We start from the raw sequence: 25,177 nt of genomic DNA, 5'->3' as shown, positions 1-25,177 counted from the left end.
TAATGTGTGTTTTTGCTCTTTTGGTTCTGCAAAATATTCTCCCCTTTGCATCTTAATGGCATTAATGTAGTTGATTTATATGATGATGGTTTATGTGATGAATTTGGATTTACCTTAGCTTCAATCTGCTTAGTATCTGGATTCTGAAACAAAAATTTGATTTTGCTCTTGCCATCATCTGAAGAACCCTTAAGCTGAGAAAACTTATACCTCCAAAGTATAGCCTAAAGAGGGAAAAAAAGAAACATATTCAATTAGTATCTACATTCAAACCAAGAAATAGTCCTCTTTTAAGTGGTAAAAGCTAATCATATTAAATTAGTACTATATCCCAGGATTAAAAAGTAATTAAAATATGTTTATCAAAGGCTATAACTTAGTGTTCAATATATCTTTTAGTTTCCAGAAATAACTTCAGTACCCATGAAATAATTATTTCAAAAAATATATGCAAAGAAATCAATTTGAATATCCTGCTTTATATTACTATGAAATAAAAATAAGCTCACTTAAAGCATATGTCTATGTTACTGAATAAGCAAAAACACTTGTTTCTTTTTTCTATTAAGAGAAGTGGTAAGGTGAGTTTGAATTGATAATTCTATAGATATTCTGTAGTACTTTCTCTTAAAGCTCAAACTAATAATCTGTAGCTTTGTCAAGATAAAAGATCAGTCTTAGTAAATAATTATGACAAAAAATTTATATGGTATCCTCACGAGACTGAACCAGAGTAAGTATTTTACAGAACTAGCCCATCAATCTATAATATCTCAGTCAATAGGATTATTTGACTAAAAGACATCTTCCAATATTGCAGGGGCAAGTTTAGATAGTATAAGATCTATGAAAGAACCAAACGTTAGTTACAACATGACCATACACTTACTGTTTGAATATATAGTGAGAAAAATTAAGAACCTGGTACAGAGAATTCTTATCACACAGCTTACTCTATTTTAATATCTCACATAATATGGTACATTGTCACAATTAATGAACCAATATTGGCACATTATTATTAACTAGAGTCCATTGTTTATGCATTTTTTCTTGTTTTAATCTAATGCCTTTTTCTGGTACAGGACTCTACCCAGGATACTACATTACATTTATTCATTGTGTCTTCAGCTCTACTTGTCTGTGACAGTTTCTCAGATCCTTGTCAGACTGTCTTTGACAATTTGAGGAGTACTGGTTAAGTATTTTGCAGAATGCCCCCTACTGGAATTTGTCTGATGTATTTCTCATAACTAGATGGGCTAAAGATTTTTAGAAATGACATAAGACCCTATCATTTTTGACAATAATCCCAGTGTATATTTCTGAGAGGTTTCCATTTAAGATATGTTATTATAGTAGAGTGTGATGTATGTGTTTATCAAACTTCATCAGGTGGTCTTAACATGATTCAATAATTCATTTAAATATAAAGCTATGTGAAAAAAGGCATGGTTTTACATATGAATTCCATTTTTTATATTGTTATTTACTAAAGTATTTAATAATATTTTGCATGTTTTCAACCTTTTAAAATTTATTACCATTTTTTTGTATTCTTATATATGGTCTATTCTGGAGAATGTTCCATGTGCACTTGAAAAAAAAAGTATATTCTGTTCTGGTTGGGTGGAGTATTCTATGTATGTCTGTTAGATATAGTTAGTTATAGTTTTGTTCAGGTTCTATATTTCTTTATTGGTCTTCTGTCTGATTATTCATTCCATTATTGAAAGTGGAGTATCTAAACTTCCAACTATTATTATAGAATTGTCTATTTCTCCTTGCTTGTGGATCCAGAGTTTAGCAAAGCCACTGCATTGCTGCCTCAGCATTCATTTAGTTTGCCCAAGTGGCCTATAGGACCTTAAACTGACATAAGCCCCCTTGTGCAAGTGGATGCCCTATATAGCAGTCACAGAGTCACAAACATGTAAGTTCCCAATAGGACTCCCCAACAGCCCTTCTGATCAATAGAATCCCTTGTCTCTCAGGGTCTGTATGCCTTGGGCACCACTTAGATAAGAATCCCGTGCAGCTTACCAAAACCTTGCTCTTTGAGTATGAATTTTCCAGCCCAGCTTAGCTCAGGAACTCCCCAAGCACTCCACCCATGGATCCTTAAAAAGGCATGCACCCCAGGTCCTGTCTCACTGTCTGTACTGTGCTTTGACAACCCCATGTGGCTCCTCAAGGCATTTCATGTTCTTCCTCCAGGACCTGTGAGTAATAAACTACTGTATTTCAATTTCTCTTGTGGTCTGTTGTGGAACTGTGGCTCACCATCTGGCACCCTGTGCTTTACTTAACAAATGTTAATTTAACAAAGTCATAACACTCCAATTATCTCAATGTTTAATATATTTTGGGGCCCTGATGCTTATAAGTTTATAATTGTTAAATTTTCTTTTTGAATTAATCCTTTTATCAATATATAATACTCTTCTTTGTCTCCTGTAACAGTAACATAAAATCTATTCTTTTTTGAAAGACTTATTTATTTCAGAGAGAGAGACAGAGATACAGATCGAGTAGCGGGAGGGGCAGAAGGAGAGAAGCAGACTCCCCAGTCAGCGTGTAGCATGATGTGGGGCTCCATCTCACAACCCTAAGATTATGACCCTGAGATAATGACCTGAGCCAAAATCAAGAGTCAGACACTTAACTGACTCAGCCATCCAGTTTCCCAGACATAAAATCTATTCTTATATTGGTTTAGCCACTGGCTCTCTTCTGGTTACTATTTGTATGGAATATCTTCTCACATCGTTTTTATTTTTTTTCTTTTCTTTTTTAAAGATTTTACTTATTTGACAGAGAGAGCACAAGCAGAGGGAGAGAGAGAAGCAGGCTCCCCGCTGAGCAAGGAGCCCGATGTGGGACTCGATCCTAGGACCCTGGGATCATGACCCAGGCCAAAGGCAGCTGCTTAATTGACTGAGCCACCCAGGCGTCCCATCACATCGTTTTTATTTTAACCCACTTGGGTCTTTAGATCTAAAGTTAGCCTCTTGCAGACAGCATATATTTGTATCATGTTTTTTTTAATCTATTCTGTAGTGAAGAGAAAATGGCAGTTATTGCTTAATGATAACAGAGTTTCTGTCTGGGGTGATGACAGGTTTTGGAAACAGTGTGAATCAATTAATGCCACAAAATCATACCTTAAAAATGGCTAAAATGGGAAATTTTATATTATTTTAACACATTAGGAACAAAACTTTAAAAAAATCATTCTGGAAGCAATGTATCTCCAAAATCCACTCAAAGCAAATGCTAAATAAAAAGTTCACACTTTAGGGCGCCTGGGTGGCTCAGTTGGTTAGGCGACTGCCTTCGGCTCAGGTCATGATCCTGAAGTCCCTGGATCGAGTCCCGCATCGGGCTCCCTGCTCGGCAGGGAGTCTGCTTCTCCCTCTGGCCCTCCCCCCTCTCATGTGCTCTCTCTCATTCTCTCTCTCTCAAATAAATAAATAAAAAATCTTAAAAAAAAAAGTTCACACTTTAAAAGGTATAATGAAATAATGAAATGGCAAAATCATAAATTCCTTAAAAATAAGGATGAGAAAATTATCAGTAATAATGACACATAATGCATTTATACAGAATATTCCTGACTCTTTACCTACTTATTCACCAAACATTTTTGAAATGGCTACCATATCTTAAGCATTTTGCTAGATTTAGATAAAAAAGACACTGTCACCATCCCAAAGACATTAATTTCTGAACAAGTAAATGCTTTTGCTTTCATTCTTACTATGAGACTATACAATTTATAAAGAAGCAATATCCAATATTATAAATTGTCTAAAATGTTTCTTTAGATCTATTACTATACAGAATCTTCTAACAATAAAATTTCCTGGGACAATTAACTTTCTGGAAAAAAGAATACAAGTTAAACTTTAACTAACAACTTCCTCTAAATAAAATTCCTTATGTTTTAAAAAGTGAAATAATTTAAATAAGCCAAATTATAGGAAAACTACATAATGTAAGTGAATATTGAATAACTTTGAAAAGAAGGAGTTCTAGACTTAAGAGTAACAAAAAATTATATACTCATATGTACAAGTAATGTATATTTATCAAAATGAAAAGCAATAAACTTAGTGGCATATAGGATATATGGTATAGTGTAAGGACAATTCTAAACATATAATAAATAAAAAGGCAAATAATATTATAGAGAAGTCATTCAAAAAAGTAGAAAAACAATTATTATTTTTAATAAATATAAGAGCATGTTCAATTTCACTAGAAATAGTGTAATAATATTAAAATGACAGCTTTGCCAAACATTTAGTAAAGATCACTGAAAATTATAATAACTAAAGCTAGCAAGTTTATGTTGAAACAAATATTTGCAGAAAATTGTTAGCAATAGTGTGAATTCTTTAAGATAATAATTTTAATATATATTTTCAGCCTTAAAAATATTCATATTATTTGATCCAGAAATTCCATTTCTAAATATTAACTAAGGAAATATGATATATGAAAAAAACAAAAGAAAGTGTTAAATACATTATTAGTAAATATCAAAAATGGGAATTCTGAACATTTTGCTTAAAATAATGCTCATGAGAATCATATATTTACATAGAAAATGCAAATATTATAATGGTAAGGAAGAACATAAGGACATGAAATTAGATGAGATAACCATGTTAAAACTAAGGAGCTTGTAAAAGGCTGGAAGGAAAATGTCTGCAAAATATAGCATCTTATGTAGCTCAGGTACTGACATTAACTTACTCTGTGGTTTTGAATAAGAAATTTTATTTTTAGCTTGCTAAGCTGTAAAACTAAAGGCTCTCACATTCTCAAATTATAATTAAAATTTTGAAATAATATTTCATATGTAGTCATTATAGTGTAAAACTGGAATTTACTATTTCAACTAGATGACTTTTCAAGGTGTAAAACAGACTTTAAAAGCTCATTATTTTAAATAAAGAGTAACAACAAAGTTACTCTGGCTAAAGAAGGCATATTAGAAACATATGAAGGAGGTTTGGAAACTTTTGGGAATATGCAGAATGAATCTTTGGCTGTGAGTGGGAAACTCCAAAGATGAATAATGTAGTTGATGAATCTAATAATGATTGACTGAAAGATTTGTCAGTTAAGAGGTAATGATACAAAATTAATATCATAACAACTTTGGTGACAGATGGTAGCTAGATTTATCATGGTAATCACTCCTTAACATATATGAATGTTGAATCACTATGTTGTACACCTAAAACTAATATAATATTGTATGTCAACTGCACTTCGACAACAACAAAAAAGTAAATCAGTAGCAAAACAAAGCGTGCACTTAACACACTTGTGATATCTGGAAAATAGTATTCAATAAATGTTTGCAAGTATTAAAACAAACAAAAGTTAATGCAGTATACTAGGGAGAGTTAGAACAGGCTTGATAAGCTGTGTGAATTGGTAATTCTCACAGAAATTCATTAAGGCCAATTTGGAGGAATCTGAATCTGAAAGTATTACCAGTAAAAGTTTCACAGGTCTAAAAAAGGACTTAATTCAAGAACTCTTCAGCAATCCTATTTCTTATGCCAATATTTTGTTTTTAAGATTCTGATAAACATCATGGCAACTATGTTAATATTAATGGTGAAAAAGAGGAGTAGACACCACTGTATTTTATAACATGTTATTTATATATTGCTATGGTGAATACAATGGTAAGTTCCTTGTAGCCGGCTCTGAAGTGGACCGAAATGGGATTGGTGTTGGTGAGATATGTATGGAGAGTTGGATTATTTGTAGTTATTTAACAGACTTTGATGTTCTTAGGAATAAGGTGATAGTGAAGAGTGACAGAAACAGGTGTTCTTTGCCTCAAGAGCTTTCCAATCAGGATAGAAAGTAAGCCAAGATGCAGTAATAAGTTCTCTATAAAATACATGCAGAATTTTTTTTAAAAAGTGAGCTTGCATGATGCCACAATAAAACTTAAAAAGTATGTGAAATTTTGGTCTCCATTTTTTATTCTGATATATGTATATATAAACATATATATGCCACACACACACACACACACACACACACACACACGTATACCGCCCACAGTGGTATAATCACTAGTTGCCAACATGGAATGAGATGAGGAGGATTATAAAGATCAGAAATCCCTCTTCCCTGATCACCTATCTTTGGTGCCCTCTTCCCCGTATATTGATCTAATTTCCATTACCAGTAAGATATTAAGATCTTTTTCCCTATTATAATGCATTTATCTCAGGAAAGGTAATGCATTTTTTTGGCAATGTACTGAAATAAAAATAAATTCTGATCTTAGAACCTTAAGTATTGAAATGTAACCCAAACTTTAGACCTTACTTATAAGCCACATGACCTTGAGCAAGATTGCAAGATTCTTAATTAATTAGAGCCTGAGTACATTCTTTTGTAAATTAAAAGTAGTGATACTTAACTATCCTACTTTAAAGTGTTACTGTGAAAATGGATGAGATGGTGATGAAAATTGCTTTGAAAATAGTAGGGAGCTTTTTCCTATTAGTTAAAATTAGTTTAGTAGAGTTCTTCCAATAGAACAGTAGAATATGTCAAATCTGATGTGAGAAGGCCCCTGAACACAAGTAGCAATAATAGTGATGATTCTGGGAGAATATAGAAGTAGAAGTGAGAACGCGTAGAAGACAAAGACTGCTTTCTGGACCTGTCTGTAGTCTTCTATGAAAAAAAAAAAATTCAGTTTTAAAATTAAAAATTTATTTGATCTCAAACATAAGTCATAAAATACATTGCATTTTGAAAATACATGTCCCAGTAAATGTCATAACGATTTCTCATTGCTATGAATGATATATTGCATAGATTCCTGGTTCTAGGTTATACCATGTCTGGAAAACATCCTCCCTCGTCATCTGCTCCTACAACTTCCTTGTATTTCTTCCTTTTTCAGCATAAAGTTTTAGCATGTAATGCCCCCAAATTCAGAGCAAAAAGGGTAATGAATAGTAGAAGAATAGCGTGGAACTAGGAGGGACAGGGAGAATGTTTGATTGTGAGTGCAAAGACATATTTGCATATTTCAGAGACATATTTATTCATTAATTTATTCATTTATATAAAATCTTTTAAATGGAAATATTTATTGTCATGCTGCTTAATTCTTCCATCCAACCCTGCCCCCTTAGGATGTGATGCAGCCCTGTCCATAGATCCACACTCAACAGAGAAAACCAAGCTTATCTTTGCACAATCCTCCTTTCCAGAGTCCCGTTATACTGAAATACTGGCTGAAATGGGACTATCACAACAGAATATTTTCCTGGTCAGCACAAATGGAACATGGAAGGTCCTTGCTGATAAAGTTAAGTGCAGTTGGGCCAGGAGTGCTAAAGACAACTGTTTCTTCAGGTGTCATGAGGTAAGGAGAGAAGTATTCATTATTTCCATGTCCATGAGCCAGTTGGTATACCACAGTGCATGCTGCAACTTGTCTCCTGGTATCCAAGAAGAATAAAACTGTCAGGAAATTTGTCAGAGGGGTCAATGGGAAGCAGGAAATTCTAGATGGTATATACATGAAAGATGTGCAGGAAAAAGAGGATAAGTGGGAATTCTGTGGGGTTTCTAGACAGCAATCTGAATAGATATAGGTCTTGTGTATTGTATGATTGAAATTCTTCCCTCAACTCATTTCATAGCTGGTCCATTCTCATCATCTAGGTCTCACTAGAAATATCAATGCCTCAAAAAGCTTTTTCTCTTCAAACTATTAAAAGGCCTTTTTGAGGTCTTCTGTTTCTCTATACCTTGTTCATTTCCTTCCCAGACAAAACTGTAGTCTGTGATCATTCTGTTCTCTCTACAATGCAAAGAAAGCTTCAAGTCTACAAGTAGTTGGTCTGATTAGCTCATCAGTGCATCCCTCGCCCTTAACAGAGTAGCTGGTATACAGTTGACACAATGAACCTAACTTTTGTGAAACACGTGCATCAAAACAGAATAAATATTAAAGAAGAAAAAATTTTCCTTCTCCTCCCTATTATGTGGTTATCATGTTATTGGAAAGGTGGGGAAAACATACTAAAATGAGAACTTTATTAAAAAACTGGAATATCCAACTTTCAAGCAGGCAACTCTCTAACAACCAGTAGGCAATAATATCTCTGGATGTGGCTAGCCTATGGTCTCTGTCTTCTCTAGATAACTTTAACCAAAGGGCCCTGTTTGGGGTTGGAAAATTCTTGCCACCAGTAGTAAGCTTAATTTGTTGAACTTGATGGAAATCAAGTACAAAATGAGTAAGAAAAAGAAAAGAAAACAAAACAAAACAAAACAAAAAATATTAGTAATATATAAAGACATTTCTGAACATTTTTAAAATGTGGAATTTGATCCAAAGACTTCATTATAAATAATCACAGACTAGATTTTCACTTGCCCAAGTCTTTCCATGGATGACTGCTTCTACTTGTTCCTGGAGAAAAGGAGGTTGAACATAGTCAAGTATAGTTGGTGAGTGAGGTTCATTAGCACAATAATGTTTGAGGACATTTTTAGAAATGAAACTCATTTAACTTAGTTTAACCAGGTAGTTTTTCCCATGGAATACACTTCAAAAAACAATAAAAATTGTACTATAAAATAAAATATTTAATGCAACAAGGTATCTGAAATACCTTGTTGATTTATTAAAACATTTGTTTCTTTTTGGTGGTCAAAAACAGTGTTTAACTCAAGGGGCGCCTGGGTGGCTCAGTTGGTTACGCGACTGCCTTCGGCTCAGGTCATGATCCTGGAGTCCCTGTATCGAGTCCTGCATCGGGCTCCCTGCTTGGCAGGGAGTCTGCTTCGCCCTCTGACCCTCTCTCCTCTCATGTGTTCTTTCTCTCTCATTCTCTCTCAAATAAATAAAATCTTTAAGAAAAAAACAAAAAAAAAAACAGTGTTTAACTCAACATATTCTTTGATTATATGGAATGATAAATATAGTGTATGTGGCATTTTGAAGATACGTTTAAATATATTTAAGTGCCTAAAAGCTGCAAATAAAGTTATCTATATGTTTGAAGAAAGAACAACACAATGAATCACAGTATTTTCAATACTGTAGTGATAATAAAGTCATTGAAGATAGCCAAAACAAAAACAAACAGTAAGGAAATAAACAGTTAAAGCTTATTGACCAAAGTGTTTTTTCAATTAAAGATTATGACAAAAAGTGTGCAAAGGAATCATTTGCCTCTGTTCTACTTTTTATAATTAATACATTTTATTTAAAACAACACAGGCAAACATAAATGCTAAAAAACCTCTGGTTCAATGTCATTTAGGGTTTAAAACTTAAATCATCATTCTTAAACCAGAGTGTAATCCTTATAAAATGTGCCTACAAAAGATGATTGAAGGAGAAATGTTGAACTATTATCAAGCAGAATATCTCATATGAAGATAAGGAGGCACATAGCATTAAGTCATTTGATGGGTGAACACATGTACAGATCATAAGTAATTTAAAAATACTTTGTGCCTGGGAAGCATTCTGTGTGTCTGTTGTTGTCCATCAATGGACGTCTTATTACAATAAACAGCATTGTTCTAGGTAGGCCTTTTCATGCCTGCAAGAGTGATGCAATAGCCAGAGTATTTCTATTTTCCAGATAATACAATTAAAGAAATAGCACACACATTCATAATATCTCACAGCTAATAAGTGGGAATCAAACCTAAGTACATCATTCTCCATGGTTCATATTTTTGCTTTTATTCCAAGCTGCATCTTTGATTTGCTGTAATTCTTTACCTAATTAAAAAAAATCACAGACCCATTTACTGAGCATGATCAGTTATAAAAGAACTTTCATTGCAAATGCTTGACTCCTTTCTTAAAGTAGAGGAAAGATCCAGAGTCCCATTTAGTATAAGACACTAAACCCAGGAAAGTAATTTACTGATTATTCCCAAAACTAATGTGTTCAGAGTCATTGTTTCTTCTTTATAATATGTTGCTATTTTAAGCTCCCCCCCCACACACAATTCAAAAGCTTTCCATAAACTATGCATTTGTTTAAGACCCATTGCTAGAATTGGCTTAAAGTTTGGGAATCTTAGTGATCTAGGGAACATTTTACATTTCTGTAATCCCTCAAAAAACGGGATTCAAAGCTGGATATAACTAAGCGACTCGGGTTAGTATAGCATCAAGTTTGTATAGCATCAAGAATGTCTTAGGTGCAGACTATTCAAAGGTATAAGCCATTAACTACATATAAATGGAAAATGAAGATACGCAAATGATAATGAAAAACTGGCATGTTGAACAAAAAAAGACAAAATCTCAAAAACAAACTTTCTCAGTTTTCTTCTTTCACTATTTGCAAGCCTCAATTTTTCATGCCCCACAGAAAAATTCCTCTTGAAAAGAAATGGAAACAACCTCTAAGCGTCATGTCATCTAACTTATAAGAAATAGACACAGGATATTTTACAACACAGGGGGCAAAAACACCAGAAAGAACAATCTATATGTATTACAACTTATTACATAGATCATGTTAATAATTACAACAAAAAATGTTTTGAAGCCATTTTCACTCTTCCTATAACACCAAACACCTGGTACTTGGCATTTAACTCATGTTTGCCCAGCAATAACTACAAATACATTCTTCTTTTCCTTGCAAATTACCTTGATGGGTCTTCTAGTTAAGCAGTAAATCAAACTTTCCACTCAGCCTTATTTCCATTTGGCATCATCCTTCAACTTTCCCAAGAAGCCCGAGTATACGTATCACCTCTTGCCTTCCTTCCATCCACCCTCCCACATCCTGAAATTAATTTACAACAAATTTTAGTGTTCTAGAAGTGGCTCTTTTTCCTTCTCTTTTTTGTGGGTGGGCTAGGAGTCATATTTGGTGGAAAACCAAAAGAAACTCTTTTTAAAATTATTTTTCTTTACACATCTTTATACTTCTCATTTGTTCTTCATTTGTGTAAGATTTATCCTAATTAAATATGTCTTTGGGCCTAATTTGCATTTTTACTTCCACTCTATACTAATTTTAAAATTTTGTAAGTTTGAACAGTGATGATAGAGGGATAAAAATAGCAATATGAAAAGATCACAGAATTAGATGAAAGCTTATGGCTTTCACTTATTTCCTTAGGTGGTATCATATTCATCAGTATATTCATTACTAGTCATTGAATTAATTCTGTGTCTTTGAACTGTGCTTGAGTCTGGATCAGAGATTAGAGTTAATATCTCCACCAGACTTAATTGTAATACATTTTGATAAGTGCTATGCTGGGGTATGCCTACAGGAAATGATGCTAAATTGCAGGCAGAAACAAGAACATAAGGCTTCTATATATGATAACAAATATTGTCTTAAAGACAGTAGGAAGCCACCAAAGTAATTTAACAAGAGAAACTGAAGACTTGTCTGAATTTACATTATAGAAGTATCATTAATCTAGCAATGGTGTGAAAGATGGACCAGAGAGGGATGCAATTCTATGTCTTTATAATGCTTTGGCTTCTTGCCACAGTATCTGAAAGTACCCAGTTCCAGATCTGTCTTTTTTATTAAACTGTAGACTTCTTGAAAGGAGGGACTGTATTCATTTTTGTATTCCTCATGATCAGTGGTCATGGCAGAGTTAATGCATAAAAAGAGTGTGTTCAACAAATAAATCGAAAAGGACTATTTTGATGGTAATGCAAAAGCCCAAATGGGAAGAGATTACCCAGGTTAGTTAGCAAACACCTTGAAGATTTATTTAGGAGGAGTTGTTGAGGAAGAGACAGGAGTATAGAAGACAATTCAAACTTCTTTTGATGACTAAGATAGGAATGAAAAGGAATCAGACCAAAATGGACACACTGTGTTGAGATGTTTTTAACATGCAGCCTTAGAGATCAAGATGCATATCTGAGCTTTAGTTAATAGAACAGAAATTCATTATCATCAGGCCAGCTGCCTAAATTAAAGACTGGCTGGAACAGCCCAGTCAAGCTCAGAGTTATATATCAGACATATTTCATTTAAATTTATTCCCTTCAAATTGACTCTGCATATAGGGATCTATGTATATCTATTTCTATCTCATATATGGAATATTCAAAGAGGAATATACCTACTTTCACTTTAAGAATTTATTTGGAATAACAGAACTAAAAAAATTTAAAACCCAGCAAAAGTATTTTAAAACTCAGATTTTGTGAGTTATTTTGTAATAGCTGGAAGTCATCAGTCTAGTAAGTTGATGTACACAAAGTACTTTTTAAATCATACCTACATAAAATTTTTCAAAAGAATAATCAAAATATATGTGAGAAAGGATTCACTAACATGTTTCCACATACTACTGGACATAGTATGGCTATTTGTTATTATTAACATACTAATTTTATTTTGAGAAACCTTACATGTCATGTGCATAATAAGAATGGGCAAGAAAATTTGGTTTTGTTGGTATAAATTTCTCAGATCCTTAGGGTTTGTTTTAGTTTAGTTTATTGTAGCTTTTTTTTCCTGGCAACATGACAGAATTCAGCCATGCTTTTAGTTCATATTACCAATCCTCTATACAAATGAACTCTTTTCTAGTTATTTCTTTTTAACATATGCACACACAGTCAGTTACCAGCTCAATGGATAGTAATAATTCTAGAGAGAAAAAAAAGAAAGGAGTTTCCTGAGATGCTATATCCAAGACCATGTGCCTGTGTAATGTGATAAGCCTTGACTGTTTCATCTCCTGGTTGTCTGCAGGCTTTTCCACTGATAGAGATGAAGCATGTTATTAAAAAACTGCTAAATTAATACATAAGTATCTGCATATCTTTATTTTTGAGGCAGCACCATTCTTCACATTAACTAATTTGATTTCTAAAATTTAATTATGAATGTTATTGGTATGAATCAATCATTTATTCTTTTTCTCCCTGAACATAATAAAAAAACCCCAAATTTCAAAGAAATTTGTATTTCTAGAAAGTGATAGTTTACTTTTTATAAAAATTGTATTAAGTTTTTTATCTTAATTCCTATAGTTTGCTTTTGACTCAATTGTAAAAGACATCACTTGCGAAACTATTGCATTCATTAAATTAGCAACATAATGAATTACCTTAGCATGTGTAATCTTTCTTTTTGCATTGAAACATTTCGATTTAGGTAAAATGTCCATACAATATTGCAAGCAGTTGAAGAGAGGCTGAATTACTCAAGCTTAGTGAGGGCATATGTAAATCTAATGTTTAAATGGATCTACATAGGATGGGATGTATAGGGGATCCCAGCTAGAGCCTAAATTTTATTTACCCAATGAATTTGGAATAATTTCATATCTCGGTGGGTTGGTGAATGAAGCCGGCCTACCAGAAATTTGTCTGTATTAGAGACCAAGAAGTCTCTCAGGATAGAAGTCATTCTGACGTGGGTAAACAGTTACACAGCATTGCATAGTTTAGGGAAAAGCTATCAGAACTGTACCTTGGCATTTTAAGTTCCAAGTATACGTTGGCTATTTATAGTGTGTGCCAGATCTTTACTGTGAAGACCAAGGCTCCTTATTGTTTGGTGCCTGACTACTTTTGACCACTGCTCCCCTCTCATTCTCCTGCTCCTGCCACACTGAACCTGTCAGTCATCTCATATATCAGAGTGTTCACACATGCCGCTCCATCTGCCTCTACTGTGTTCCTTGTTAGCCCCTCATGACCTGTCGACTTTCAGGTGAAATGTAAATTTCTCCAGGTACCACCCATGGGCCCTTAACCTACCTTATATGCTTCCATGCTACTCTGAACTCCTTTTGCTGAGAACCATTAAACTTATGATTATATGCTTTATGTCTGTCTTCTCCACTGGGCGCCATGAAAACAAAGACCTTCATGAAAGCACAGATTCACAAGAACTGGAATGTGGCAGACATATATGTTGATTGATTGATCCAAAATTCTAGAAAACACAGTGCCATTGTGACATTTTGAGAATGGCAGCACAGTAGCAAGGCATTGTTGGTGCTGTTGCCTTGCAGTGGGCAGAACTACCCAGCCGTGTGGGAGAAATAGAAGTATCCACCTCTTACGAAGGCTCACCTTGTTCCACTCACTGTGCAACACTCTCCATATACATTTTATTTAAATTTTACAATAATCTCATGAAAAAGATGTCATTTGCATATCTATTTTAGAGGTGAAGAAAGTAGGCTACAGCAGCTATGTGATTTGCAAAGGTCCTGCAGGTGTTAAAGGTAAAAGGCAGCTAATTGATGAGTTCTGGGGAATTTGAAATAGAAAGGGGAAAACATGATGAATTCCTGGGATTAGATGAAAAGACAGGATCTGTGGTTGAGACAAAACCCACTGAAAGATGGGCTGGTCGGAAGTAATACTTAAGGACTTCAGAATCTGTATTTGACAATTTATTATGTTTTTATTTTTCAAAAAGCTATCTTTTAAATTTTAGAATAATGCTGCAAGATAGACACACAGCTATTATTATTCCACTTATTATGTGATAGTTGCAGAGGTTAATACATTATATTAGCAAAAAATTTCATAAAAACCAAAACTGATGATTGAAGGAAAGACAATCTAAGATACAGTGAGAAAAGTTTTAAGGCAGATATTTTTAATAATGAAAAGAATAATCCAGAAAAAATAAAATGTATCAAAAGCCCCAGAAAGAAATTAAAATTTTAAATTTTAAAAGGGTGAGGAAGAGGGGGAAAAAGATAGAAAATGGAAAAAGTAAGAAGTATATAAAGCATACTAGCCAAAGAATTTTTACTCCTATCTGCTTTTGTTCTTTATATACTTTGAATTATAAATACAGGCAATAAAGTATGTGTTAGTTTCCACGTTACTTTATAATGTCTTTATATTCCAAGAAATGAATGAAAAAATCTAGGATTTTATTATTTTGTTGCATCTGGCTAATATACAGGCATTAAAACTTGGGTTAATACCTCTCTTTTGAACATTTACTTTAGGGTTATCTTTGAAATGCTTGAGGGTTAAAAAAAATTACCTGATGGATTGTTTCCCTAAATGTCTGAGTTTGTTTTGCAATAAATGCAATGCTCTTCATTCTCCTAAAAGCAAAGAAAAAATAATTTATCTGAAGAATGTAAAAATTCCATAAGATAGAATTTGATGTTTTTGTCCATGTTTGGGGGCCATAAGTTACACAACTAGAGAAGCAAAATGATTGAAAAATATTGTTAAAAGGAAAAATGCCAAGGTTTATATGAATATTGTTTTCCTACATAATAACATATGTATATTTAAGATTTCTACTTATGTAGGAGATATTTCAAGAAAACATTCATTTTTAATAATTTCAAGCTTTCCTTTTGGGCTTTTAATATCTGCCTTTGATATGAAATAGTTAAAATATTATAGAAAAAAATAGCAAAAAGACTCTTGAAAATGAAAAGTATAAATAGAGGTCATTTCAACTTCCTTTCAAATTTTACCTAGAAACACTGTACAAATCAGTGTCTACTTAAAGGTATAAATGGATTACATAGATTAAGATACTTCAGGAATCAATATGTTAACAATGAATTTAATTCTGAAGCACAGTTCTTTGGGAGGAGAAAGTTTTATACAGAACATCTCGAAACCAAGAAAGAAGTTATTTCAGTTAGGGTGACATTGTATTTTATGGCACAGAATATAAGTTCCTAAAATGCAGGTCATCATGCACACGCATGAGTTTTATAAATTTCTTCCAGATAATATTTCCAAACTATAATCAATTAAAGTTAGTAATGAGTACAAGAAGGAAACATAAATCATTATAGTAGTTTCTAACATATGACAGAGCTAATTCTTAAACATGTTACCTTTTTCACTTAATAATTTATTATCTGCATAGATCTGTTAACCAATCATGATTTCAAAAATATTTTTAATGTGCTGTGTGTTAGTATTGGCTCTTATATATCCTGAAGTAGAGAAGCCTTTTAAGTATATTATCCTAGAATTTCTCAAATTCAACTATTAAAACATTTTTTTAAAAAACCATCAGACAGTAACAAATTTGGGGAAACAATGGTTTCAGAGACTCTGTCAGGAAAACAGTAATATGAGTAATACTTATACTTCCCACAAGGTGTAAGAGTCAGGATTTATGGTATCCCACACATTGCATTTGACATTTACATAGGATGAACAGTCTTTGGGTTCTAATTATAGCCAACGAAGACCTTGAAGTTGGCTTATCCCCTGGGCTGCAGCATAAGGAGTGTAGGGGAGGTCTAAGGTGTGGGATCTGATGCCTTCATCCTCATTTTAACCATTAGAACTCAGGTGTTATCTGTTTGATACATATAAAAGGAACCTTCCCTCATTTTTTTTTATTTTTATAAAATTTCGTGTTTAAAACGAATAGTTTGAAAGGTGTTCTTCTTTATTATCAAGGAGAAACATAAATTATTTCCATTCATGGCCCTTCACTTAGTCTTGCTTCCATCCAATCAATGCAATCTGTATACCTCCACTAGAGTGACCTTTCCACAGTATAAATCAGATTTAGGTCAAACATGCACTGGACCATAATCCAGGAGACCAGTTTTTCACCCCCCAGCATTTTCTACATTCCCTTCCTTATAATTTAGCTTCCATGATATTGAACATCTCTTACTTCTGTTCATACACTGATCATTTTCACCCTCAATTTGAAACAGTGTCTCTGGGTGATAGATGCCCACAGGAAGGGCAATTTTGAGAATGTAGAACCCAGGCTTTCCCCAGGTTTTCTCCATTCAGTCATCCACTGTTCTACTGGGTTTATGCTGCCAAACACATTTCTGATTATTTTCTTCCTATGTCTCATACCATTCAAAGGTTCTTCTGTTCTTAGGATCAGATGCAATTCTTTACTAGGATCCCTTTCATAATCTGGCTCTTGGTTACCCACAAACTTGATCTTTCATCTTGTCTGACCTCAAATTCAGTGTTCTCCTTACTTACAGATATTTGTCTGGATAATCTTATCCTTGGTGTCTCAATTTCCAGGAAACCTTCCTTGAGTACCCAAGATTTATATATATATATATATATCCCTCCTGTATCTTTCAATAGAAAGCAAGTATTCATTAACTATTTATTTACAAGTGTGACTGCTGCAATCTCTGTTTATATAGGAAATCTATTAATAGATATAATTAATGCATATATGAATGATTAAAGGGATATAATGGCAACAAATCTATACTTTTAGCTATGGGAATTATATTAGTACTGCAACATCATACTGTGACATATTAGTGAGAAAACTTTTTCTAACACTGAAAAGGCTACATTTTAATAAGGATGAAGATTACAAAGAACAAGCTGAACTGTTATATGGCAATAAACTTCTATGATGGAATCTCCCCAGCAACACTAAGGGAAACAGAAGAAAGTATTACCTCCTGCTAGGTTGCCAATGTAAACTGAAGTGTGGATAATGCAGTGCTATTTAGTGTGTCTTGTACTGTCTAGAAAATTCAGGGAAATAGTTTTCCCTGAGGACTTTCATGCACAAAGGACAAGTAATGAGAACTAGCTTGACATTCCCAGATCTGCTTCCAAACCTGTAGCAGTCTAGTGTAAACCAAGGTCACGGAGACTCTATTCCCTACCACAAGTCTCTGATCTGATCTTCTAATTTATTTTTTCATTATTGTTTATTTTATTTTTAAAAATATATTGTAAGAAATGACAAACATGGTTGTTTGTTTGTTTGTTTTAAGGCAGCAATTCTCCCCATTGCTGATGTACTAACAGTGAAGAACTTGCTTTAAATGGAGCTCAGTTAAGCACTCAGTACACTTCCTCCCCTTTCCTGGAATCTATACTTTATCATAAAACCTTTGGTTTGCTTCCACAGTCACTTCAAAGCTGGAGGGCCTGATCAAGATGCAGAGCAGACAGACAAAATGTGAACAGCTAAAGGGTATCAGTAGTATTGCTGTATGGCCTTCCCGAACCCAAACACTTAAAGAATCTGCTGGACATATATTTTTAAGGATTCTTTCCACATGCATATCAAGTAAAGAAAATAACAATATTATTTAATTGTCTTAATAAAATGTTGGAACAAAACATGTTTTAATTTATATATTACAATTACCTTTTTTTTTTTCTTTTTTTCTTTTTTGTATTTAAAAATAACTTTTGGGCTCATTCCCATGGAGTAAGGCCACCTTCTTGTGGTATAGCCAGCTCAGTGGTTTGCCCAGGACTCTTCTGGTGCATATCTGTTGTCCTGACATAATTATTAATAGTTTCCTATTACTGTGCAAGTGTCACAGTTTTAGTGATGAATACTCTGTTCATCATAAGCAGACAAGCTCTTTCCTTCCCTCCCACTTCTCAAATGGCCTTGAAGTTAGGAACTTCCAGTAACAGAAAATGGGAAGATGGTGATTACCATTGGCTTTTTCTGCATCAAGCTTGTACTGACTAAAATCTCATTCTTGCTAAATGATATGCCTAGATGGCATCATAAGCATTTGCTTACGGTCTCCTGAGTACTCATTCCTTCCTAGCACACTCAGGCAAGAATACCTCAACATGTCATACAGAATGTCCACATCTGGATTTTCTCCCTTACCACACAAAGAGATGAAACAGTACCCTGACATTGATTTAGATTATACTGTCCTTAAAAGAAATCTTAAATTCAGGCATTCAGAAATGTGTTCAGATGAATTTTATTTCTTTCTTCTCATTTGCGAGGTATGATTCTTTCCTCTTCATGTGATAGTTTGGTGACAATCATAGCTATAACACTTTCTTTATAAAATCACACTTTAACTTTTTTCTAACCACTTTATTTTTAAAGTTGTTTATTATATTAATTTAATAATTATGAAATTGAGTAACAATTAAATTGGTAAATGTGTTTATTTAATACTCAGGAGCCTATCTGAATTGAATGGATATTTTATTCAAAAGAAAGTCTTTGGTCGTAGGAAAAGCTATGGCAATATCATTGGAGAGTGAGCAAAAGAGCCACAGCACTGGAAATTCCATATTTAGATAAATATTCTTTTGGCATTATGCAAAGGCAATGAGCTGGACAGTCAAATCAATCTGACCAGCATATGTGTGCTATTTAATTTCACTCAAAATTTAAAAAAAAATTGGCCATCCTTAAATAATGTGAGCTTTTGTGTGACAATCTTGATTTCTGGGTCATGAAAAATCCTAAGATCTCAGACACCAACCCACATTGTACTTGGCTGGGAGCTGTAGGACTGTACGATGGACTCCTATCTTTCCCAAGATCCAAAACCTCTCACCTTCTGCACACTGCCTTTCTTACACATTTATATCACTATCTTGTTTTATCTGTATTTGTTTTCGAAAATTCTGTACAATGCTTAATTTTTAGGTAAGATATAAGTTTCCCAGTAAAGGATTACTCATTAATCTTTAAAATTAGTAGGAATGAATATATGGGTTTATTTCTTAGGCCATACTTTGATAAAGGAAAAATTGGAGTGGATCTGAGGAATAGATTGTGTCATGGGAAGGAAAAGAATGTCCTCCATGGGGGCCAGAGCCCCAAGTCAGAAAATGCAGCAGTGACTCCAGTACTGGGAGATTATTGGTGGGTGAGGGGTCAGTTGTGTTTTAAGGTTTTTTAGATATTACTAACTGAGAAGATTCCTTATACATCATTCAATATACATCACTCTCAGAGGAAGATCCTTTGTGGAAAAGGCACCCAGTCAGATAGTACAAGACCTTACCAGGCCAAGTAAGGGCTAACAAGGGTTATAGTCCCTGGATAGAAATTCTAAACCCCAAATTCTTCCATACTATGACTCTAACATATTACCTATAAAACTAAACTCTAAAAAATGTTTTCCTTATTTGGATATTGGAGTTACTGATGCAGAAAAATAATAAAAAAACACTTTGTTTAAAAAACTTGTGTTTGGAGAAAAAAAAATTTCCCTTAAGAGACTAAACTTTAGTAAAAGAGAATATATATATAAAATATATTATGCACATATTATAAATATATAATGTGTATATATTATACATATATGTATAAAGTATAATGCATATATATTATGCATACATATTCACTTTATACAGTTATAATGTTTTGTGGAAACATTTGTTTTATTAAAATTCAAACTTTTGTTTTTCTATAAACAGAATAAGGCATGATTTATCTTCTATTAACAAAAATGAGAATCTTAAATTTGATACATGATAACCAATTAAAATACTGACAGGAGTTAGAAGTTATTTCAGTCATTCTTAAATTACAGTGTCTGCAGCACATTTCTCATAGCTGACCTGAACACATTACCTTTGTTGCAGCATCAAAGCAGATAAATCCTGTGCTAAAGTCAATCGTGAGTCCCATTAGATGACTTTCTAGCACACATGCATATGTCTTGCACTAGATAGAACAGAAAACACTGTTACTTTTCATGTGATTGAACCAATATCAATATTAATAGCCAACATTTATCAAAAACTGTTGTGACAGCTCCATAATAAGTTGTTTACACAATAGGTAACTTAATATCAGCAATAATTGTATAAGAAACATAGTATTATTGACATCTTAATGTTAATAAAGCAAGCCGAATATTTTTTCACCTGCCAAGGGGTATGCAGGACCACATTTCCAATCCTGCTCCATGTGAACTTGTCTTTACCTTGTGCTATACTGACACTCTTTGCTATGTTGGCAATAAAACTGGTATAAACATGTTTAAGTTTAGGCAAAATTATGTTACATTGTTATATTCTATAGCTAAATATCATTGCATTTTCATTAAAACAAAAGTGAATTATTAAAGGTTAAGATATTACTTCAATTCTTGGCATATCAATTTCATGGATATTATTAAAAGAGAACTCTCAGGCACACAAACACAGATCCAGTAACCAAGGCAAAAAATATAAGAACATCTTTACCTTAAGAGTCTGTCATATAATGTTCATCCATGTGGTACAAGTTATATCCCAAAGACATTTACCACTTGCTTATTATTTGTATAAACCTACTGATTCTTCAAAAATCAACAATGACTTTTCACACTGAGATCAGGTTAAATTATATTTTACTTATATAAATATTTTGGAAAAACTACTAAAATGGAAATACTAAAATTTAACAATAACAAATATGAAATAAAAACTCAGGACTTATATGCCACATGATGCATATTTATGTCCACAGGCCAATTTTTTTGCATTTAATTGCAAACTACTGAGATAGTCAAATGAGGAAAAATACGCATAAATCACAAACAAGGAGGGAGAAAGGGAAGAAGAGAAAGAGATAAACTGATCTTAAGCATTTTTTCAATACTAATTATTACATCATATTTGTTTTATGATACTGTATATAAAAGTACATTAAGTGAATCACATTCTGACTATAATGATGGCTAAATGCATCAAGTTGCCTTCACCAAAAACTATACTCATGGCTTTAAGCCCAATTTGCATAGGAAAGTTATAACCATGCCCAATTATTCCTTTGAAGTCAAGTTTTCAAAAACCAGCTCAGAAAACAAACTTAATGAGCTATTAAGTTCAGTTTTGGGTGTAATTTTATTTGTTTAATGCATGGGCATCTTCCATGTTTGTATCCACCCATCATTAATTTATTAAAACTACTGTCAATATTAAGAAATGTTCAAGGCTATCTCATTCCCTCTAATTTAGACATAATTGTTTGTTGTTCTTAATTACTATTTAAAAGAATACATTGGATGAAAACACCTTCAGTACAGAACATTAAAATCTATCTCATTAAATTCAGAATTACAAATGAAACTCATTCATCAATAATCATTAAATTGAAACAGATATGATATAGAGACTCACTGAAGTTTAATTCTATAATTTATAATCTTTTAATAAACATATATGATGACTCTACTTAATATATGTTTTAATATTATATTAGATTTTTTTTTATTTGGCTGCATTTTATTGGCCGTTCTTGGAAGGAATAGTGTAATAAGAATAAACCCTATGTGATTTTTGTGTATGTGTGTTTTTTCTTTATGTTTTTTTTAAATTTTATTATGCTATGTTAATCACCATACATTACATCATTAGTTTTTGATATAGTATTCCATGATTCATTGTTTGCATATAACACCCAGTGCTCCATTCAATACGTGCCCTCTTTAATACCCAACACCAGGCTAACCCATCCTCCTATCCTCCTCCCCTCTAGAACCCTCAGTTGATTTGTTTCCTTTCTCTGTTTATTTTATAATAAAAATTGAATTATAGTTAGAAAAAAGCAAAAAATTATACTTTTTAGGGACAACTTGAAACATTTTGAAAGATTTTTGCACAATTATATGTTATTACACAACATTTGAAGACATATCACACATGAATTACTTTTTAATATGTCCTTTTGGATGATAACTAAATGTCTGTAGCTGAATTAAACACATATGAGTTTCAAATAATAATAATAATTAAAGAAAATAAATTTTATAAATTATACGCTTTTTCATTAAAAGTCCTATTTTAAAAGAGCTATATTTATTCAAATTGAATTATTGTAAGGTAAAAAAAAAAATTAAATTGTCTACCGTTTACCAGTATTATTTACTTACTCTGGGAAATTTTTCAGAAACAGGACAAATAAAGATACCAAAAGTACTATAAATGAATTAGGCCCAATACAGGTACTTTGAATGTTGATATGTTGTAAGATTTTAGTCATATAAATTGTCATCTTCCTGTTTCAATATTCACTACATTTTCCAAATTTTAAGGTGTTAATTTAAATGACAATGTAGAATGTTTAGAAATACCTGCTCTGAATGGATAACGTCTTAATTAAATATGTAGATATTTATATCAATATTAAGTACATCAGAGATCCAAAAATATGTAAGTAGATAAATAGAAGCTAAAAGTGTTAGGGTGCAATCCCATGACTGAAAACCAATTTCAAAGTTAAAAAAAAATATTTAATTCATTAATTTGTATTAGTCAATTCATTAATTTTCTATCTTTCTGCCTATTTCACAAAGGGACATATGTTCCTTCTTTATTGTATTTCTTTATCAACTTTAATGCTAGTGGAAATATTGAGAACACAGAAGAAAAAAGAAAAACAGAAGGATGTAAATATATTCACATTCTTGAATTTTGAAAATAACACCACCAAGGTGTTGTCATTGATTATTATTTCTGATGCAGTAAGCAAAGAGAAACTATAAGGTGTATAAAACAACCAAAAGCTAACAAAACATTAAATATTTTACTTTTCACTTGCTATACGCATCTTAAATAAGTATTAAGTATTATGAGATAGTCCAAAGAAATGCATTGAACATCAGCTTAGAGAATATGAAGCCCAGACTCAAAAAACAAAACGAAACAAAAAAAAAAAAGGTTTTAAATTACATCAGAACAACATAATATTATCTCATTTCTAAACATCAGGAGACTTAAAAGGAAATCTTTAAATTGAGAACAACAGATAGATATTTCTCTGTAGTTAGTTACAAGTGAAGTGTGATATTCTAAGAAATTATAATTGGGAAAATTTAAAGATAGCAATATAAATAACAAAAATGGCAACTCCTATTCAACTAACATATTTTAGTGCTTAAAATGGTCTTGGATGTTGATATTTGGAAAAAAATTATATTGAAGATGTTATTCATCTTTCCATTTTAGATATTAAACTATTTATTGAATTGGGAATCTATACAGCTAAGTTATTGAAACAATATTCCTCAGTTACATTAACATTTTAAGATATATGAAGATCAGCAGAGCTATTACGAAGTGTCAATTGAGCAATGAAACAAGTGAAATTTGAGTCTTCGCCCTGTCTTTTTCCCCTGATTTAAATGTCATACTGGTGCAAACTGATATGTTCAATATAGAAGGTTATAGTCAGAAATAAAGGAAATAAATATATGTTACACATCAGTTCAACAGATTGAAAAAATACACATTCAAGTCTCCTATTATAGCCAAGCATTCCAGGAGAGTCAGTGCTATATTATCATCATCATATGTTTGTTTTTTGAAATTAAGTGTTCATGTGTCTACTTAGGTCCTGGCTCTACAAATCCATTTACATGTGACAAGTGCATCACAACTGTTCAATTTTGCCATCAGTCTCTATCAGACGTCAGCCACAGAACCAACGTTTGGGAGCCTCATCTATTCCATGGTCCCATGAAGAGACTGAAGGTTCTATGAAGTTTGACTTACATATAACTTCACACTTAAGAAATAAAACTTAATAAATATGCAGTACAAAATGCACTGTACTTCAGCTGGTAAATGAATAAAACAATCCCAAGGAGCCTATAATTTAGTGTGGGGAATAACAAGCACATATCACTCCAATACAAGACAGTGTTAATAGACCTAAGAAAACAGACAAAAAAGTGATATTGGTGCTCACAAGTGGGATGAGTTTGAACAGGATAGTTGTGGCAATAGTGGTAACAATGGGTAGGACAGACAGGAAATCAGGAAAATCTTGGTGACGATATGACCTCTGAAAAAAGTCTCAAATTACGGTTGTATGGTTTTGAAGGGTAGAGTTGAAGGGAATTATTTCTAGAAAGAAAGAGCACTGTGAGAAAACGAAGCCATTCATGCTAAAAGTTAGGCAGTCATGATTAGAGAACAGGAAATGGCTTTGTAAATTAGTTAAAATCACAGCATTTTCTATTTGAGATTTAAATTCTAGGGAACAGTCATGCATTTTTAGGAGTCACAGATCCTAAAATTTCACAGACTCTCACCTGTATCCGTTCCACCTCCAGAAAGGTTGCTGTTTGGAAGGCTCTTTCCCACTGGGCGAGGTCAGACTCTAACTCCACGGAGAAGTAGAGATCCTCCCCAGACTCAGACTGCACCGTGAAGCAGTGTTTCCGCCGGTCCAGCAGGTCACTGTCCTGATGAAAACCTGGAGTTACACAGGCTGGCATACATCAATCCAGATTGCTAACATGACCATACCTTGAATCAATGTTGACTAAATTCATGGTGGAGATGCCACAGTCATAAAGATTATACTTTATGATATCACTAAGTCTTCATTATAAATGGTCATAGCAGCCTAAATTCCACATCTCCAAGTCCGTAACTAATGCATTTTTTTTTCTGTATCAACACTGAAGCATGCTCATGAAACAG

At 33.0% G+C, this 25,177-nt stretch overlaps 1 protein-coding gene across 2 annotated transcripts in view; it reads right to left on the bottom strand.

The window, feature by feature from the left end:
* The window catches only part of SNTG1 (syntrophin gamma 1), a 342,258-nt gene that overhangs the window by 39,608 nt on the left and 277,473 nt on the right, over positions 1–25,177 (bottom strand). Inside the window, exons 14-16 of one of the 2 annotated variants that reach the window (XM_021688424.1) lie at positions 24,784–24,936; positions 20,334–20,426; positions 114–224 (exon numbers count right to left, since the gene is read on the bottom strand). In XM_021688424.1, coding sequence (XP_021544099.1) covers positions 114–224; positions 20,334–20,426; positions 24,784–24,936 — 357 coding nt within the window. The remainder of the gene's footprint in view (positions 1–113; positions 225–20,333; positions 20,427–24,783; positions 24,937–25,177) is intronic. The other variant, XM_021688425.1, reaches the window with a different exon arrangement.

The sequence above is a fragment of the Neomonachus schauinslandi genome, chromosome 4, assembly GCF_002201575.2.
Source record: "Neomonachus schauinslandi chromosome 4, ASM220157v2, whole genome shotgun sequence".
Taxonomy (NCBI): Eukaryota; Metazoa; Chordata; class Mammalia; order Carnivora; family Phocidae; genus Neomonachus; species Neomonachus schauinslandi.
Note: the sequence above shows the minus strand (reverse complement) of the source record. Positions and strands in the feature narration are given on the sequence as shown.